The sequence below is a fragment of the Olea europaea genome, chromosome 16 (assembly GCF_002742605.1).
Source record: "Olea europaea var. sylvestris chromosome 16, O_europaea_v1, whole genome shotgun sequence".
Classification (NCBI taxonomy): Eukaryota; Viridiplantae; Streptophyta; class Magnoliopsida; order Lamiales; family Oleaceae; genus Olea; species Olea europaea.
The window spans coordinates 7,939,490-7,960,916 of NC_036252.1; the positions used below are offsets into that span (position 1 = coordinate 7,939,490).

General features: G+C 36.4%; 1 protein-coding gene across 1 annotated transcript; it reads left to right on the top strand.

Annotated features, from left to right (window-relative positions):
- The first annotated feature begins 5,023 nt into the window (after positions 1-5,023).
- On the top strand, positions 5,024-11,992 carry LOC111412585 (reticulon-like protein B11). Its single transcript, XM_023043520.1, has 7 exons — positions 5,024-5,281; positions 6,410-6,449; positions 6,602-6,782; positions 7,101-7,242; positions 7,358-7,427; positions 7,514-7,690; positions 11,758-11,992. Exons 1-6 carry the CDS (start codon positions 5,024-5,026, stop codon positions 7,681-7,683), a joined length of 861 nt encoding a protein of 286 aa, XP_022899288.1. The 3' UTR covers positions 7,684-7,690; positions 11,758-11,992.
- The last annotated feature ends 9,435 nt before the right edge of the window (positions 11,993-21,427 follow it).

Sequence of the window (21,427 nt, forward strand, 5' to 3'; positions counted from 1 at the left end):
GTAAGTTATTCAAAAATGATCATAGATAAAAGTAAATATATAAATTTACTTTTACTTAAGAAACTTTACTTATAAGTAAATAAGTAAGTTTTGAATTAATTAATCTTTTTATGATTGAATTTGAAAGTTACGGATTAATAGTCAGTCACAGGCACTGAATAGCTGGTCACAGACACCAAGCACCCAATCCAATCCACCACAATACCACCACCACCTCCACCGCCACTGGCCATCGCCCTCACTCTGTCACCATCGCCACCAACACCAATACCACCACCCAAAAATTGACGACCACCACAGTGGTCACCTGCAACACAGTCACAAACACTAACAAACATCCCTACCCCAGGTCGTCTCACCTACAACCACCGCCACTAACATTACCGCCAATGCAACTGCCACCTCCACCGCAGCATTACCACGTCGTCCCACCTACAACCACCACCAACATTAACGTCGCTTCCACTGCACTAGCACCACCACAAGAAAAACCATCCAAACCCACCACACAACTACCAAATCCACCACCACACAAACACTACACCATCACCACAAAACACCAAGCTGGTATAGTGCTTCGCCTGTGAATAGTCGTCGGAGTGAGTCTGCTTCACGGCGGTGCAGTGAATCTGCTTCGTGCTTACTGGTACAGTGCTTCTCCTGTGAAGATGCTGCTTCGCCGCCGCCACCGTCATTTTATCACTGCAACTCACGAAGATTCGCGAAAGGAAATGTGTGGCGGTGCAGTGATCTGCTTCTTGACGACTTGGTGTATCTTCGCCGTGACATCTCCTCTTCATTACAGCAGCACCGCCACACCGGCAACGGTGCTCCGAGCGGTGGTGGACTCCGGTAGTTGAAGGCGGTGGATTTTTGATGTGGGCGGTGGACTTCGGCAATTCAACGAACAGGGTAGCGAGAGAGATGGGAGAGAATGGAAAGAGGGAAATTGATTTAACCTAGGGTTTGTAGATATATATTTTTAATTATTAATTTAAAACCTGAATTTTGATTAAATAATCTTTGCACCCGACTTTTGCATAATGAAGTTTAAATACCGGTATCTGTGTAATTTCCCCATGGAAAGAAGTTCATCAAATTTTTAAATATTTATGTTTGCTAAACCTAGCCAAACATAGGTATGGCGAAGAGATTTTAGTTTCCTGATGAGATCTTTGGCAAGATAGCAGTGAGATTGGTGTCCTTCTCAAGTATAAAAATATATTTGAAATTTGAGCCTATTTTTATGACGATGAATAGAAAAAAAAAATTAATAATAATAACGATGATAACCAGAACACAAATATTTAAGTAGAAAATTTAAAAATGGAAAAAACGACATGCTATATAAAAACAAGGAAAAATTGCAGCAGAGGCCCCAAATCTTTAAAATATTAGCAGACTTTACCCAAATCTTTAATTTGTTGCAACCGTCATCCCAAAACTTCTGAAACGTTGCAGCGGGGCCCCTTTGGTCGATTTTCATCCAAATGTCTGTCAGTTGACTGAAAATTTGACTTTCATCATGTTTTAAATTTTTTTGAAAGGGTAAAATAGTAACTTTCTATTTACTACATTAAAATAAATTTAAAAATTAAATTTAAAAAAAAAAAGAAAAAATAATAATAAACTGTGTATCATCTTCCCCCGCCATTTCCATCGACCACCGACCAAATATTTTTCTGGTAAAATCATTCCAATATAGTAGCAAAAGAGTGAAAATCGTTGGAAATAAAAATCAGAGACCCTGCTTATCATGCTGAATATATCGTTGAAGTCTAGCAAATAGGCTAGCATAAAAGAGTAATAAAATTTGATTCTGAGATGGAAGAGGAAGTAGATGTATCTATTACGGACTTGGAGAAAGTAATAAGAGAATTTTATACCCTCGCGGATGAGATGATGAAGATTAAACTTGAGATTGAAAAATGAATTCCTTACTCCAGGATTTTTTCGCAATCACGACCTGTTCGTTGTGGCCAAACTAATATGGTGAAGACTTGACGGAGATCAAGGATTGATTGTGGGCAGCGATAGTGAGTCCACCACTCATAGCTTTAGATGGCGTCAATGGAGCTGATTGGGCAGCAACAGTGTTGGCATACTGAGCAATATTGTGGAGGAAGTGACTAGCTAGAGAGGTGTGTAGCCTAGGCTTGGGGCGGAGAATATGGAACTCGAGATACGGTTGCGGGAGGTGAAGGAATGGAGAATTGAGGCTAACAGCCTTCGGGAAGCCATTGCACAGTGTCGATTTCTAGAGACAGGGAGGCTGGGAAAGACGATACACAATTTATTATTAATTTTTTCTTTTTTAATTTAATTTTTAACTTATTTTAATGTAGTAAATGGAAAGTTACACTTTTACCCTTTTAAACAAATTAAAAATATGGTGAAAGTCAAATTTTCAGTCAACTAACAGATATTTTGATGAAAACCGTCCAAAGGGGCCTCTGCTGTAACGTTTTGAAAGGTTTGGGGTGACGGTTGTAACAAATTAAAGATTTGGGAAGTCTGCTAATATTTTAAAAGTTTGGAGCCTCTGTTGCAATTTTTCCAAAAACAATTATACACTTGTAAAGGGTAAAAATTGAGGGGTTCTTGTTGATCTGGCCTAAGCAGCATAACGGGCTAACAAAATACTGGGCTCATGACATTCGGGTCCAGCATAGGTCGTAGGAGGCCCAATTAAACATAGCCCATTAGCTTAAAAGGCCACGTATTCAGAGCCCATTGTCCCACCTCAATTCAACATTAGTAAATGTCAACCCAATGGTCTCGGCTCATTTGAGGAAACAATCAGGCTAGCTATCTGTTCGGCTTGACTAGCTGTTAGCCTACACATGGATGCAAATTACCAACTCAAATTTAGGGATAACAAAAAAATTCGATCAATCCGATACCCACTGGACCCTGCCCCGAGTGAGGTTGGGATTACTAGCCTAAATGGGTAAATGGGGGTGGAGCTAGATGGAGGTTGTTGTCCCGAAACGGGCATGGAAGGGTATGGAAAAGATGGTTCCCAATTGGCTACTTGCACCGTTTAAAGTTAATTTCAAATCTAAATTTTTCATCAAACAAAAAGAATAGAGTTATCATTATTTTTAAAGAAAATACTAGATGTTCTTAACAAATTGAAAAAAAAAAAGTAATAATTTTTAATAGCTAAAGATAGAATAAACAAACACAAAAAATTAATGGTGCAACCCTGAACCCATCCCACCCTACTTTAACCAAGTATAAGGGTGGGACAAGACGACAAAAATAATCAACCGGACGGGGGGCGAAGAATGGCCAACTCGCCCCATATCTTTCCTGTTGCCTTTCTAACTCTGAATAAGGAATGAAAAGTAGCCAGAATGTAAATTTTGGATCACACAACACATTTTTAAAAGATTTGAAATCTTAAATGCAAATTACCATTTTTTTTAATAAATTAAGGGTTAAGAAATCATTTTATCCTTTTAAAAAATTTTCAAATTATGATTAAATGCTACGGATTTTTGAATGAAAACTATACGGCCGTTTTTCTGCCACAAAGTTTTGAAAGGTTTGTGGACTATCTACTACGATTTAAAGATTTTGGTATAGTTTGTAATATTTTGAATGATTTCAAACCTACATAAAAAAATTTCAATTTCTTTAATAATTCTCCAAAAACTCCCAATATTATGAAAAATAAAAAACCTTTATTTACGTGTCATTATCGTACCCATAACTTACACATTCTCTGGATTTGGCGTCTTAACTAATTTAGGTAAAATGGCACTTTTCTTTTGTGTCTTAAGTTACTTACTCAAAAGGATTTTTTAAACGTACAATACAAAATATTGAACAGCGACGGATTCGAAATTATTCTTCAGTGGGGGCGAGACAGAAAATTAGCTAAAAAAAATTGTGAAAAAAAATAATCTGAAAATTTAAATTCAACAAGGCTGAATTGAAGGTTTTTGAAAATTCAGTGGGGTGGCCAACCCCATTCATCCCTTACTTGGTCCGCCCCTGATATTGAAATTAATTAACTTATCAAATGAGTCTTACACTCTTACTTAATATTCGAACAATGAAATGCACAAATTAAACTAGATAATATATACTGAATAATGTTAAGAAATAAAAATATGTTAAATTCTTATTTATTGTAGTGTCTAAATTTCAATTATATTTAATACGAATTATCAAACGCCTCTCTCTATCCAAAGAGTTTTAATTCATATCATGCATGCATGGCTGCCGAAAATGACACGAATTTTTGGCATTTTGACATCTGTTTTACGTAAGTTAATAAGCAAGTTGAAAACTGGAGCAATTCCTCGTATCTTGTTGATAGAATCATTTTCCAAACTCAAATATTTTCCTTCTTCACTTCAAACTTCCCAAAATCTATGGGAACAAACCAAATTGATTGATTTTCCCAGCTAGAGTTAAAAAGGAGTTGGTACAAGTGACATGGACTGCAAGCCAAGTGTAAATGTGATTAGTAGACATAGAGATTATTATTATTTTCTTCATCAATATTTTATTTTTATGTCAAAAATAGGGTTACGTCTAGATTTATTTAGTCGAGAGATCCCTTTATTAACAAGGCTTTGAGCAACTCCACATTTGCTCTAAAATGGATAATGATTATCGAACCTCAATTTATATATGAGTTAATCAAATATGATAGGAAGGTGAATCAACGTGAATTCAAGAGTCACAACAAAATAAAAATATATCTCATTATATTGTCCAATTATATTAAGCATTTGTAACATATTTTATAATTTTTTTGATATTGTTTATTAAGTCAAACTAAATATTCTTAACAGAAGCAACTCTGAACCGCCAAAGTTGACACTATATATTTTGAAGAATAGTGCACATTCTCGAAGTCAAAACCATAGGCGCCATCTATAGTAACCATTTCAATACTATAAATTCATGTGCTGAACCTTGTGGAATTTCCATTCTGAAAATAGAATAAACATATTTAGTGACATTCTGAGCTTGTCTATCAATAATCCTTTGCTAGCGAATACCCATGAATCCTATGGGAAAGCAATACCACTTGTTGTTCATCTTCTTTTTTCTTTACTCTCTGATATTTACTTCAGTACTTTATGTCACAGCTCGACCATTGTTGAATGAACCAAGCCAGGTAAATCAAATGAGCCCACCAACAAAGTTAGTGACGACATTCAAGTCAAGTCCGGATAAAGGGAAAAGATCACAAGACTTGCATAAAACTATTGGTTGGGTTAAGCACTCTGGACCCAGTCCCGGAGAGGGACACAAAATCGTTCATGCAGCCAATCACCAGTGAATACAATCCATTATTGTGTGGATTTGTTTTTTCTTTTCAAAGGTTACGCAAAAATAAAAGGAAAAGAAGTTGATGTCAACAAGATATTTACTATTAGAATCCTTGTAATATCTTACATGACACTATGTTCGAATAGAAAATGTAAAATATATTATATAAGCCGTTAGAATGAAATAAATTCCATGCTCGACTTATTATTGTTTACTTTCTTGTTTCTTAGAACAATTGTTGGTGATCACTTTTAAGATTATTTAAGTGTAGAAGTCGAAATTGAGTTACAAAAAAGAATTAGTACACATTGCAATTATATAAATCATATTTTTAATGAAAATAGGTCCCCCCAAACCTAATTATGTCATCAGGTTTCAAACTTTTAATGTTTGCACTTACATTTCAAACTTCTTAATAAATGTGCACTCGATCCACTGCATCCAAACTTGTTGGAAATGTATTACTGACATAGTTGCTTCGTTAGACTTTGCACCATAAAGACCGTGGATCTTTTGATAGTTCTCGAAGATCTTCCATAGTAATGAACCTCATTCGCAGCCTATTACTTATACTATAAAATCAAGTTAGAATTATATTATTTTATACCGTCCAATATTACTTAGGAAAAATGTACTTTAATTTTTAAATGGGAATACGGAGAACTCATTCATCTCTCTCAACATGTAACATATCTTTCACTTCTCGCGATTTATCTCCCTCACAAAATTTTAGGGATAGAGCTGTACAGCCGTCAAGGTTGGGATTCAACCTTTATCCTTCACTTCTCATTTCTCTAGTGTACCTGTATATGTTGTGAGAGGGTTAACTTATTCTATTAAAATAAGCACTAGACATACTTATTTTGAATGATGGCTATACAAAAGAAGTATCCAATAACGATTAAAGTTTAATGATGCAAAGAAAAAAAGTACTCCTAAACATGCTCTAAATTCCAACACGATGCAGCCAAAGCAATAATATTTTTAATTTCCATCAGCTTTGCCCTTTGGATACTACAAGCACAGATCTTCCACCAGCTCCCCCTTCGTATTCACATCCCGTCAAAATCGCCCTTTCCTTCGGCAAGAACCCTCAATCTCCATGGGCGAATAGCATCGATGCTCTGTCCATCTCGCGATCGGCAGCGGCGCAGGTATAATATCTACAATGATACGTGTTCGATTTTTAATTTTTTTGGACAATATTTTTAAGTGTACCAAACCCAGTACTTATTCATGATTTCAGAAGGATTTGATAAATTATTTCAAGCAATAATTTTTTCATGCGGTTCATTTCTTGATGCAGTTGCAAATGTGTTGTTGTGGAAGAATTGGTTTGGGAGTGCTGCTCTGCTTATCGGTTCCACCGCCCTTTGGTTACTATTTGAAAGAGCAGGCTATAATCTCTTATTAGTTATTTCAAATGTCTTATTGTTGCTTGTAGTGATGTTGTTCTTCTGGGCCAAATCTGCATTATTTCTCAATAGGTAGCATAAATATGGACGGACTTACGTATCTCAGCACGTGGGATTTAATGCCTTTTAACTTCTTTCCTGATTTGTTACTGTATTCTCCTTAGCTGAAGTTATATCTGGCTAGAAATTATTTCATTACTTGCAGAAACTGTTTGATAGGTTATTTCATTGTTAGGACTGACATTTGTTTCACGTGCCTGCTCACTTGTTTATCTGATGGTTGGTGCTCACTTGTATATCTGATGGTGGGTGTTTCTATGTGCAATGTAATCCACTCTTATATACTTGAATCTTAAAGTTAAATGAATTGATATCATTTCTTGATTTTAGACCTCTGCCTCCTGTTCCTAATCTGGACATTTCCGAGGAATCTGTTGTGAAAGCTGCAGATGAGATGCGAGTTTGGGTAAATCGAGCATTATCCATTGCACACGACATTGCCATTGGTGGAAAGTTGGGACTGTTTGTTCAGGTTATTTACACAGTTTAATTTGTTATTTTCATCAAGCAGATAAAGTTTATTGACCCTGATTGTGTACTTGATTAACTGAGGTTCTTTTCCATACTATGTGGATTTTGCTTGTTAGGTCTTTTTAGGCTTGTGGATGATCTCCTACATTGGAGGTTTCTTCAACTTCCTTACCCTGTCTTATATTGGTCAGTATTTGCTGGATCTACTCTAGATCTCTGTTTTTCCTCATAATATATAGTTGTAATGTGGGACTCTGTTGTCATTATTGCAGCGGTTCTTCTTAGTTTATCACTACCTGTCTTGTACGCCAAATACCAAAAGCAAATCGATGAAAAGCTGATTATAGCGCGTCAGATTATTCAGACACAGTACCGGAAAATCGATGAACAAATATTGAGAAAGATTCCAATGCCTTCAAACAATGATAAGAAGACCCAATAGATTCAGTGTAATTTCCTCATCCTCGACTATCTCTCTGCCCCCTTGTGACCATAGTCCTTTTTTGTATCATTTGTCATGTGTTGATGTACTTGACAAAGTCCTTAAGTGCTCTTGTGCATGCATTCTTGCGTCATTCTTAGACTAACATACTGCGAACAAGCATTATCATGATGGGCATGCCTGTGAGTCGTATGATTTAATTTTACAAAACTTGTGTACAATTGACAAATAAGTGTTCTCACTTGGCATTTCAAAACATTAAAGGAAAAATATTGCTGCTGAATTACTCATACACTTTTTGAATGCGACTTTATGATGAAATCAAGCCATGCATTTTTTATCAACTGTTGATTTATATAATTACCCTACTTTTTGAGGTTAAGCATATATCTCAAGGTGCAAAAAATGTGATCTTCTCTCTGATAATTTTTGTTGTTCTTTTTTCTACAATCAACTAGCTTTAAATGAAGAATGTTATAACCATTAATTTGGGTGCATATTGAGACGGTTGCTGTTCAAAGGACTGAGAGTCTGGGACTTGTAATGTACGACAAAAGGCCCACCAACGTTTATATTGCATCACTAATGATAAGTTATTAAAATATTAAACTGAGTTGCCTATGCTCATCTTTGATTTGCTTTTGACAACTTATGTGGTGAACCTTTCGTTGATCCTATTGGTTTGGCTTGTCTAAAATAAGTATCTTCCTAGAAATTATTTGTAAGAATCCCATTGAATAGCTGAGAGTCCTTTTCCTTCGGCGTTTTCATAAGTTCCTAATATACTTTTCGTTTTACAATCTAATTTGATAATACCAATGTATATTTGTTATAGCCTTTTCATAATTTCTTAATATACTTTGAGTGCATTTAGCACTATATCAGACCGGATAAAGATTAATTTAATTATATCCTGAGTTTGATGCAAGATTCAATTAATTTGGTCAACTTATTCTATTCTATGTTAACCAAATAAAATAATTTAAGGTGGATATAAATCACTTGAACTCACTCACAATTATCATATTCAATCCTTCTAGTTGCAAAAAGAAAGAAAGAAAGAAAAATAATTTCTTAATATACTTTGAGTGCATTTAGCACTATATCAGACCGGATAAAGATTAATTTAATTATATCCTGAGTTTGATGCAAGATTCAATTAATTTGGTCAACTTATTCTATTCTATGTTAACCAAATAAAATAATTTAAGGTGGATATAAATCACTTGAACTCACTCACAATTATCATATTCAATCCTTCTAGTTGCAAAAAGAAAGAAAGAAAGAAAAATATATATGTGTAATAATTCTAAACAAAGAACAAGAAACCGTAACTTACCTATAAGCAAATAAGTAAGCTTTAAAAAAAATAAATGAGCTCTAAAATAAATAATTTTTGCATGAATCAAAGTTAAAAATGATTAATCTTTTCATTTTGACATTGACATAGGAGATACCTAAAAAAGTAATTTTTAAAGTAAAAAGTAAGTTATTCAAAAATGATCATAGATAAAAGTAAATATATAAATTTACTTTTACTTAAGAAACTTTACTTATAAGTAAATAAGTAAGTTTTGAATTAATTAATCTTTTTTTTTTTGGGTTAATCAAAGCTATTTGACACAAATGTAAGAATTATTTTGTTACTCCTCTCTTTTATAAGTTTAGACAAAAAAAATATTATTGTTATGAATTATTTATTTTCAATACTTATATGTTCGCAGTTCTTCTAATATGGTGTAGCACTAAACGCCATGTTATAATAGTGCATCATAATCCACCTAAGTACACTTTCCCCTAATCATATCGCTCCTGGTTCTACCTCACCAGTCCAATATGGCGCTCCAAAAGCTCCCTTTGTGTTTTACAATCAGTTTGATCATGGCATCTATGCTCTAGCTAGTTCTCCTTCCAAGTGTAGCTTGATATTTAAGCCAAATTAAGTTACTCTACAATGTCTTGCTCTATTGCTTTTTATTCTTGATCTTTGTCAAATATTAACTGAATTTGCAGAAAAATCTTATATGTGCTGAACTTACCAGATTTCCTTATAGAGACATGGAAATTTTATATTATAGGCATATTGAAGTTCTAAGGCCTCTTGAGGGTTAAGTGCAAAGTGAAGCAATCTTCAAATTTGTTTTCAGCATAAAAATCTTATGGCTCTACAGTAGTAAAATAAGTAGATTAAATCCAACACAATAATTTTAGAAATTAATCAATATGATGTAATCTGTTAAAAAAATTACACATAGAATAATATAAATTGTAGCACATTGTGATACATTGACACGGACGTGTGCTCAACAGGATATGTGTCGGATACGCCGAGACGCAATTTTTAATAAAAGTACTGGCACGACATGTTGATGAAATTCTTTAAAATTTTTCATTTATATAGTATAACTTTAGTTTTATATTTGATATTAATTTTTCTTGGTGAAAATTTTTAAATAAGAGTACTTATTTGTTATTTTATTAATAACTTTAAGTTAAAAATATATAATATTTCTAGTAAAAAAAGAAAAATGATTATGGTAGAGTGTCTAAGAAGTGCCGGTATGAACACGTGTCCGACTCGTGTTTGACACAAACACGTTACCTTAATTGAAATGTCCGTATTACAGAGGTAGTACGTATACTTAAGCTTAATGCTTTATATGGTAATAATATGCCCAACTCTTACATTTAAGGTATAGCACGCACCGAAACATAGAGGCCCTATTTGGTTTGGCTAAATATCAAATTTGTAGTAGATTTTGATAAATGTTGATGAAATCTGTGATTGAAAAATTAATAAAGAATGTGGATCCCATAAAATATATGGTTGAAAATGAGTTTGGGGAAATATGAGTTTTGAATAATTGGGGCAAGGGTAAAATCAAATAAGAATAATTATATTTTGTAGCTTTGAACATTTTATGGGTTATTTTTGTAGACTATATTCAAATAAGTATGGGAAGGACCGCCTAGTGAATATTTTGCTCTTGATTATTACTTGTAATACCTATTTACCATTGATTGTTTAAAACAGCTGTTAGCACAAACAAGAAAAAACAGCATAAATAATTTGATTTTGGCTATTTTTTTGATCTATTTTGCTTTGAATCCTCCAAAAGTGTAAGAAGTGCTCTCTTGAAGCTATCTCCTCAAACATGAAAAATTTCCAAATGTTGTGCTTCTTTGCACTGTATATCCAGGTGCACAATTTTAAAAACTAAGGCCTTTTATTTTGATGGAGGTGTAGTCATATTTTGGCTATGTGCTCCTCTTCTCTTTGTACACTTAAAAAACTGATAAGTTTTTGGAAGTTAAGAGGACAGCAGCCTTAATTATAGTTCTGCCAGCATTATCGAGGCATCACAGTGTTTTCATCGCATCTCTCTCTCTCTCTCTCTCTCTCTCTCTCTCGGGTGTTTGTTTATGAGTACCTCAGGCATTCCATATTTCTTCGTGGAATTTAAAGTATCAATGTAATAATTCATTGATTCTTCAATTTGTTTTTACCCTGAATTGGAAAGATGAGGAGCTAAGCTTTAAAAAATGCTCTCACTAATTCATTGAAAGAGATATTTTATAAGAGGTTTTACTAGTTCTACATTGCTGAAATCATGCAAGCGTCTCAACTGTTTTTCTTCGCTAGTGAAATTCTTATCAGAAATTCTTTTTGAAATTTGTGGGCAGAAGATAAGGAATCTGTAGTTAAATAGGTACTAAAAGCGCATATGCGAGATCTAGAAGGTTTGTGAATTGTACAAGTGCTTGAGATGCACAGGGGATGAATATGCAAACCATAATTTCTCTCTGAAATGTTTTTTTTATTATTATTTTTTCCAAAAGCATTGCATTTGTATATTGCTTTGTCAAGCCAAGTTTCACATTAGGTACTGTTCCATCTACTTTTCTTTTTGCCAGAAATGAATGCTTCTCAAAAGCCATACTAAATGGACCTTGTGTCTCAATTATAGTCATTACAATCCACCAATGCATGTTTACAAAGTTATAATGCAGGCTACTAAACTAGTCGAGGCTGTCGAGCTATATACATATATCATTTAACGATGTGAGATACAGTTTGGTGTTATTTGTAGGTGGCAATAGCATCAGGAGAGGGGAATTTGATTGAGAAAATTAGAGGAGTGCAAAACGGAATTGATGTCGCAAATGTTGTATGCGTTGAAGCCAAGGGTTTGGAACTCAAGGAAGATAATGTTCATTCAACAACACAAACTGAAGTAGAATTGGGACATGTTGGATGAAGCTTCTCACCCATTTTTTAACAAACCCCCCCCCCCCCCCCCCCCCCCCCCCCCCCCCCCCCCCCCCTCGACTCAGTCATCTGATACTTTGTCAATTTGAATATTATTATTAATATTAGAATATTCTACCAGCGGAGCCATACGTGTGCGATTTCTTCAAGTTAACAAGTCTTTTGAAAGAACAAATTGTCTTTCATTCTGGCAATCTTGAGTCTTGTTTTTGACTTTGGACTGATAGCATATTTATGTTTAAAAAACAACTTTTCGAGTCTTTGAAACTTTGGGTTATTTAGCCCTGTTTGATGGTCATTAAAAATACTCACAAATATTATAGCATTAGAGATATAAATTGGGATTGACTGGATGCTGAAAAGCTGTGAGAGGTTTTACTCTTTAAGCTTGTCCGGTTTTATTTTGTTTTTTCTAGAAATCAACTAAAATAACGGGAAAAAAAATAAATATGTTCAGCGTTAATGGCTAAGTCTTGATGAAAAGCCAAGTTTCTCAAACTCGATCGGGAATAAAGAAACTTTCACTAAGCATGTCAACGCTCTGTTTAATTTTTTTCTGTGACAAATATGTTTATCTATGACATTATTCCTACATTTTCTGGCCGATATGGCCCCTTTAGAGATCTCCTTTTCTTATGGTCTATCCCAAAAGCAGAAAAAATAAGTTATATCTAATTTCTGAAAAGCACATTCCTTTTGCTTGTCATTTAGCCATAATTCAGAAAATGGAGAAGGATGACAGGAAAGATTACTTCAAATTATTTCCCCTTGTGCTTCAAGTTATTAAATGAGCCATGACAATGAGAAAGTGCGTTATGATATGCATCACATATTAGATAGATGTAAGAACAAATGAATGAACAAGTCAATTCTTCATTCCATGATTCCGATCTATCTAAAGCTTTGGCCTCATAACGAGTCGATGATATGAATTTACTTCCGCAGCTGATATGTTAACTGATTGAGAGATTTCAAATTAAATGCACTCATCGCTTACCGGTGAGTATTTTTCTCATTCTTGTTGCTGCAATTAGAGAATATCCTCTACTTCGTAACAATTATGTGCAAAATATATAAGCACGTTATTGCATTTTTGCTCGAAAAAAGCATCAAATGGTACATTGATTATATGGTTGAAAAGACTTCGTTGTCTAGTGCCAAAATGACTTTGAATTTATGCAATGAAACCAAAGTGGAGAATGCCTACAAAAACCCTACCCCATATAAAGAGGTGGCTGGTTGATGAGTTTCACTCATCGTTTTAGTACTACTTAAGCTTGATATTTTGGTTTTCTTTTAGCAATTTAGAACGTGTTGAAGTGTGTTTTAATGTTGTTTTATAGGTAAGATAAATTGGTAAAAATGGTGAATTGTGGAGCTTGAAAATGAACCAAAGATGATGTTGATGACGCGATGAAATAAGCTGAGAAGAAAAGATGGAACAAAAATATGCGACGGTTGCAAAGAAAGAGGCCAAACAAGCATGTGAATAACTTGAAGTGAACGAGAAGTGCAGCAACAAGACGCTACCTCAATAGCGCCTAAGCGCCACACATTGCAAGCCAAAGAAAAAATATCTTCAGCAACTGAGAGCCCAGGGACTCAGTAAATAGAAAAGTTCCAGCAAGCTGGTGCCCAGGCGCCACGAGCCAGCATAGATACAAATCATGAAGCCGCGGTATTGTGAAGCCACTGCCATCGGCGAGAACAAGTGTTCTGAAATTTTTGGACTTCTTCTAAAGCCCTACTCGTCCCTCACGATTCCAACACTTCAAGATACTATATACATAATCCTAAGGAAAAAGCTATTCTACCAGATTTTATGCAAATTACTCACAATGAGATGGGTCTCACACCCACTTGCGTACAAAGCTTGTTCAAATGAATCTGATTTTATAGCACTTCTCTAATCCTAAAGACCTATTTGATGGGGGAATTCAACAATACGAGAAGGCAAGAAACAATGAAGAAATCTAGATCAATACATCGAAGAAGATTGACTCACTACAATGATAGTTTTTTTTTTCTCTTTTCTCCTTTATGTTGTTCTTGATTAATTTGATAGTTTCCATGTTTTTTATCATGAACTAAATTCCATCTCTAGGGTTTAATGTAGTCAAACTTGAGAACATGTTTTGATTTTATATTAGTTAGCTTCTTTCAATTTTTCCATTAAAGTTTATTTGTGTTATTGGTTTAATGCTTTCAATTATCTAATCAATAATTAAATGATTTAATGCTAATCAATTTCGACACTCAAAAGAAGGACATTTAAGCATGATCTAAGAATATTGCATTCTAAATTTTATAGGTTTCGAGAAAAAGTATAAAATCTTTGAAATTTGTTTCACTTAAAACTGCGAACTTGATAATTTCTAGATCTTAATTCGGAATAGAAATATTGAAAGTGAAATAGGAATGATTTCTATTTGTCACTCGAGGGATGGGGTAGAATTAAATTGGAGTCTTGCTTATAAACTTTGGAAAAACTGATTAAAAATAATTATACAATTGAAAGAACATAATTATTAGTGAGATGAAATCATACCCTTTCTCACATTGATATATTGATTTAAATTTGCATTTATTTGTTGAATTCGTTATTGCACTCATCGTTAGATTAGTTAAAACAATTGATTAAAAATACATTCATCTAGATAAAGTAGATGCCAAAATAATTATAATACTTGGTAAAAATTGAATCTCAATCCCTTTGGGTTCAACATCCATACTTAATTATATATTGCAAAACTTGACACAACACACTTGTAGTACAATTATGTTATATAACACGCATAACACTGCTCCAACTTGACAAGGGTCATTATCATAGGTTGTGCAAAACCACATTTTTTCTGAACGATCAACCTATCTAGGACAATTTGGTTTAATTGATCGATGAGAGTTGGATATGCTCTTGCTTATTCCTAGTACTTATGTTACTCAAGATAGTAACGAAGGAGGAGTTTGGGCCTGTATAAAAATAAAAGTCAATGCTTAATTTATGCAGATCTCCTTCCTCACCTGGGCAATGAATCTTAACACACATTTATGTGAGGCAAAAAAAAAAAAAATTGTAATTTATTGAAAAAAGACTTAGAAAATTTGTTTCATGTAAGGCTAGTAAAGTGACTAGCCCAAGTCAGTTTTCGTGCACCTAACTAGACTTTGTACTTTTATGAAGGATATTACTATTTATGTTGTGTGTGTTACGGATAATCAATTTTAACTATATCTTTATAATAATGAAGTTACAATGATGTTGGTCGATATTTTCATTTTTTTTTTTTAATTTCAATGTTTGTTCAGTGATGATCTTCATTATTGATAATTGTTAGGTTTTAAAAAGTATCTTGAATTAATTGTTCACAAGATCATTTAATCAAACTCTAAAGGTTCGTAAATTTTGATTTCCTAACTTCTATTAAGTGGAATTCACTTGAATACATTGAAATGCTTTTCTATTTTCAGTTTTTTTTCCCTATATTCGTATTGGTTTAAAGAATGAAATAGAACAATAAGAGGAAAAGACTGTTTGGTTAGACTTTAAAGAAAGGGATAGATGGTGGTAGATGAGGACATTAGAGTAAACATGTAATGGGTGAGGAAGGACAAAATAAAATGCTAAGTTACGGCATTATTCACAAAAGTAGTTGACAATGTGTATGGATAAGGAATCTGAATATCTGTAAAGTAAATCTCAACAACATCATCTTTGAATTACTTTAAAATTATTACAAATAATGAAGTCTGTCAAAGAATATGACACATCATATCTGATGAGGTTCGTGTGGAAGAACAAACACTCGCATATTTGGAACGCCTGGATTGTCGGTGTTCGAAAAATTGAGTGTAACTTTTGCATACGGTGCCGTTTTGGGCCTATAAGTACTTTTCAGAAAGGTAGCGACCATTTTGGATTGAACTCACAGCTTTGCTGGGATGTATGAGAGATTTTGGCCGTTTGAGATCGTTTGTTGGGTCAAAACCGCGTTTCATATTTATTAGTTCATCTTTTTTAATATTTCTTATTTTTGCGTTGCAACCTAGCCCATTTAGGGGCTGTTGGCCTAGTAGTTTACCTAATTCTTGTCATATTTAAACCTCCAAAAAAACGTGTGTTTGTTTCCTTGGTTGTTGAAGAAATAAAAAAAAGGTTATTATTTTTTGCATCAATCCGTGAGAGCGAATACTTGTTTGAGTTTGTAGATCAGATCTACATCATCTGGTATCAGAACATGGTTCGAGGAAGAGGACGTGCTGGTCGCGGTGGCCATGGTGGCCAGGTCGACGAAGTAGCAGATCTGCGAAACCAAGTCGAGGCATTAACAGTTCGATTCGATCAGTTTATGACGTGGGCGACGGAGATCGTACAGAACGGAGTGCCTCCTGCCCCTCCACATCCTGCCCCAGCGAGTGATGGGGACGGGGGATATGAATCAGGCGAGGCGTCAGATAAGACGTTGACGGAGGTACGTGGTGGTCGTGTTCAACAACCATGTGCGCAACAACAGGACGCGTTTTATTGTTGGGAATCTGGATTCAAGGTGGATCTGCCTGAGTTTCACGGTGGAATAGAGGTGGAAGAATTTCTTGATTGGCTAGCGACAGTAGAGGAGATCTTGGATTACAAAGAAGTGCCCGACGATAAGAGGATACCCTTGGTGGCGATCCGCTTATGGGGTCGTGCTGCTGCTTGGTGGCAACAACTAAAGCAGAAACGAATCCATCAGAGTAAGGTGAAGATCCAGTCTTGGGGAAAAATGAAGAAACGGTTGAAGGCAATGCTTCTTCACTTCAACTACACCAAGACCTTGTACCAGCGCTTGCAGAATTTAAGGCAAGGAAATCATTCTATGGATGCTTATTCCATAGAATTTTACCAGTTAATAGCGCGTAATGATGCGGGAGAGTAAGAAGACTAGTTGGTGGTGCGCTATATTGGTGGCCGACGGTTGAATCTACATGATGTTCTTAATATGTTTTCCCCGGTGTCTGTTTCTGAGGCTTATCAACGTGCGCTTCAGGCCGAGATACAGCAACAACGTCGTTCTGCAGTTGGCAATTCTGGTGGTCCATCTGGAGGTGGGGGTCGAACATTCACCCAAAATCCCACATCTGGTCAGTCTCAATCCTCTTCATTAGGGGGTTGGGGCATTGATCGAAACACTCGGTCAACGGCCCCTCAAACCGCTAACCCGAGTGGCTGGGCTCCTCCTGGTGGACGAGGACATGGTAGTCAATGTTTTGGTTGTGGCGGCTTTGGCCATTTGAGGAGGGAATGTCCATCCTAAGGACAATCACGACCAGGTTTATTCATCGGAGGGGGGGACACAAAACGATATACAGGCTCATGCTCATGAGGTAAGGAGGAAGATGAATCTGAAGTTGTGCATACAGGTGACACGGGTCCTCTGTTAGTAGTACGGCGGGCATGCCTTACACCTAAGGGGTCACCTGAGGAATTGCAGCGAAATAACATATTTATGTCCACTTGTACCATTGGCGGGAAGGTGTGTAGGTTCATCATTGACGCGGACAGTTTTGAAAATGTGATATCCGAGTCGACTGTGCAGAAATTGAAATTGACCACAGAACCCCACCCTGCTCCCTACAGTTTGGCATGGTTGAGACGAGGTAATGAAATTTGTGTTACTAGTCGTGTGTTGGTAACTTTCTCCATTGGCAGTGTGTATCGTGACAGTGTTTGGTGTGATGTGGTGCCTATGGACGCTTGTCATTTGTTGTTGGGCCATCCATGGCAGTTTGATAGGGATGTGTGTCATGAAGGGCGTTGGAACGCTTATACATTCACCTTTTCGAGTAAAAAAAATTGTACTACTAACCTCCAAAAATGCACATTGTATGTCTTCGGTAGGGAACAGTAGTAACTTACTTTCCCGATCCTTGTTTGTACGTGAAATGTTGGCAGAAGGTGTCGTCTTGTTATGAGTTGGAACTGAGGTGATGGGAGTGTTGACAGTTCCTATTACAAGTGAGGAGGCGGATCTTCACCCTAAAACAGCCACTTTGATTTCTGAGTTTCAGGATGTATTCCCAGCTGACCTTCCATAGGGTTTTCCACCTTTGCGGAATATACAACATCAGATTGATTTAGTACTCAGTGCATCACTGCCTAACCGCCCACATTATCGAATGAGCTTGGCAGAGCATGAGGAGTTGAGGAGACGGGTAGAAGAGTTAGTGGAGAAGGGTTACATCAAAGAAAGCCTCAGTCCGTGTGCAGTCCCCACGCTTCTAGTGCCAAAGAAAAATGGGAGTTATCGGATGTGTGTGGACAGCAGGGCCATCAATAAAATAACAATTCGTTATCATTTTTCGATACCAAGGTTGGATGATTTAATTTACCAATTGGCCGGAGCAACAGTATTTACCAAACTAGATTTGAAAAGTGGCTATTATCAGATTCGAGTCCGCCCTGGTAACGAATGGAAAACAGCATTCAAAACACGGGAGGGATTGTTTGAGTGGCTAGTGATGCCCTTCGGACTGTCCAATGCATCTAGCACGTTCATGCAGGGTAATGAACCAAGCACTTCGACCGTTTATTGGTAAGTGTATTGTTGTTTACTTTGATGATATATTAGCCTAGGTTGTAATCTTTTTCATTCATTCAAGTTTTGTCCATTTTGAAAAGATTTAGGCAAATATTTTTCTATACTCCAAAATTATCTTCTTCTTTTTTCATTTTTTTTTCCCATTCTTTTGATATTTTTGTTTCATTGAATTTTCATCAAATAAGATTCTTAACAAGACTAAAATTGTGTAATTGGCGTAGCCTTTAAGAAGTGCGTATTTTATACCGATAGTGTTCTATTTTTGGGGCATGTGGTGTCAGCCGGTAGAGTAACAGTGGATTCGACTAAGGTTGATGCAATTCGTCAATGGCCGCAGCCACATTCAGTTTCTGATGTGTGGAGTTTTCATGGTTTGGCATCATTCTATCAACGATTTATTCAGCATTTTAGCACCATCATGTCTCCCATTACTGAGTGCATGAAGGGAATTAAGTTTCAGTGGACGCCCGAGGTGGAGAAAGCATTTATCGTTATTAAAGAACGCCTGACTTCAGCCCAGTACTTACGCTGCCTGATTTCACAGAACCTTTTTGCATTACATTGTGATGCCTCTAAACTGGAATCGGAGTTGTTCTCAGGCAGGAAGGAAAACCAGTGGCTTATTTCAGTCAGAAATTGGCAGGGGCTCGTGGGAGATACAACACTTATGATACAGAATTTTATGCCATTGTTCAGGCCGTTCGTCATTGGCGACATTATCTATTTCAACGAGAGTTTATCTTATACAGTGATCATGAAGCCCTCAAGCATCTGTCTAGCCAAGATTCCGTGTCTTCCCGTCATGCATCTTGGATTGCCTTCTTACAGTAGTTCAACTTTGTCATTAAACATCAGGCTGGCTCTTCTAATCGTGTGGCAGATGCACTCAGTCATCGGCACGGGTTATTAGCACGCCTACAGGTGGCAGTTACTGGGTTTGAGACCTTTGCCTCTCTTTATGCTGATGATCCTTATTTTGGCCCCATCTTTCACCGTCTACTGCAGGGTCATCATTCCCCCTTTCTGTTAGAGAATGGTTATATGTTTCGGGGTGTTCAGTTGTGTATACCAGATTGCAGCCTCCGTCTGAAATTGATTGAGGAATTTCATGGCGAGGGTCATGTTGGCCGAGATCACACTTTAGCCCTGGTCAGCACTTCATTTTTCTAGCCTACTATGCGCCGTAAGGTAGAGAAGTTTGTTTCGCGGTGCAGGGTGTGTCATGTAGCAAAAGGCAAAGCCACCACCGCCGGCCTTTATCAACCCTTACCAGTGCCTTAAGCTCCGTGGACTGATATTAGTATGGATTTTGTTCTGGGTTTACCGCACACTCAGTGTGGTAATGACTCTATTTTTGTGGTGGTGGATCGCTTTTCAAAAATGGTGCATTTCATCCCTTGTAAACGTCCTACTGATGCTGTCAAGGTTTCGCAGCTATTTTTCAGAGAAATTTATCGTCTTCATGGATTGTCCACTTCTATTGTATCTGATAGAGACACCAGATTCATCGGTCACTTCTGGCGGAGCTTATGGAAGTCAGTGAACACATTGCTCAATTTTAGTAGTGCTTGCCACCCTCAAACAGATGGACAGACTGAGGTCGTAAATTGTTCTTTGGAAGATTTGTTGGGTGCCTAGTTGGAGATAATCTTCGCTCATGGGATCAATGACTTAGCCAAGCAGAGTTTGCGTATAATCATGCTCGAAACAGGAGCATCGGCTTCAGTCCATTTCAGGTTGTGTATAGAATTCTGCCCCGTAGCCCTGGGGACCTACTGACTCTGCCCTCTAAAACTCGGTTGCACGAGACGGCTATTGACTTCGTCCATAGTTTACAGCAGGTTCATGAAGATACACGAACGAATCTGTTAGAGTCCAACCATAAGTATAAGGAGGCAGTTGATCGACATCGACGTTCTGTTGAGTTTGACGTTGGGGATTTTGTTTGGGCTGTATTGACTAAAGACCAAGTGCCATCAACTGAGTATTCAAAATTATCATCCCGCACCATTGGTCCAGTGGAAATTATAGAGAAGATTAACCCCAATACCTACCGCCTTCGACTTCCTTCTTATATACGGACTTCAGATGTGTTTAATGTGAAGCATCTTTTGCCCTACCATGGCGATAACATAGAGAATGGTGCTAACGGTTCTGATTCGAGGACAAATCCCATTGATCCCGAGGAGAATGATGAGGGTCGTGTGGAAGAACAAGCACTCGCATATTTGGAACGCCTGGATTGTCGACGTTCGAAGAATTGAGCGTAACTTTTGCATACGGTACCCATTTTGGGCCCATAAGTACTTTTCGAAAAGGTAGCGACCGTATGAGGGATTTTGGCCGTTTGAGATCGTTTGCTGGGTCAAAACCGCGTTTCATATTTATTAGTTCATCTTTTTTAATATTTCTTATTTTTGCGTTGTAGCTCAGCCCATTTAGGGGCTGCTGGCCCAGTAGTTTACCTAATTCTTGTCATATTTAAACCCCCAAAAAACGTGTGTTTGTTTCCTTGGTTGTTGAAGAAATAAAAAAGGTTATTGTTTCTTGCATCAATCCGTGAGAGCGAATATTTGTTTGAGTTTGTAGATCAGATCTACATCAATATCCAAACATCATACGAATTAGTTTGAATAAAATATAGTCTAACAATATTGTATGAAGATAATGAAACTACTATTGCACAAATCTCATAGATTATGTGAAAAAAGATATGATGAATTATATTTCTCCAAAATTCTTCTATACCTGAGCTTTCGAAGACCAATGATATCGGTGTTCACTCGAGTAATAATATGACAAACTTATTCATAAGAGTATTGCTGACGTCCACATTCAACAAATTGATACACGAGACAGGAATATATCAACTCAAAAATCTTCGGTGAGTAACACA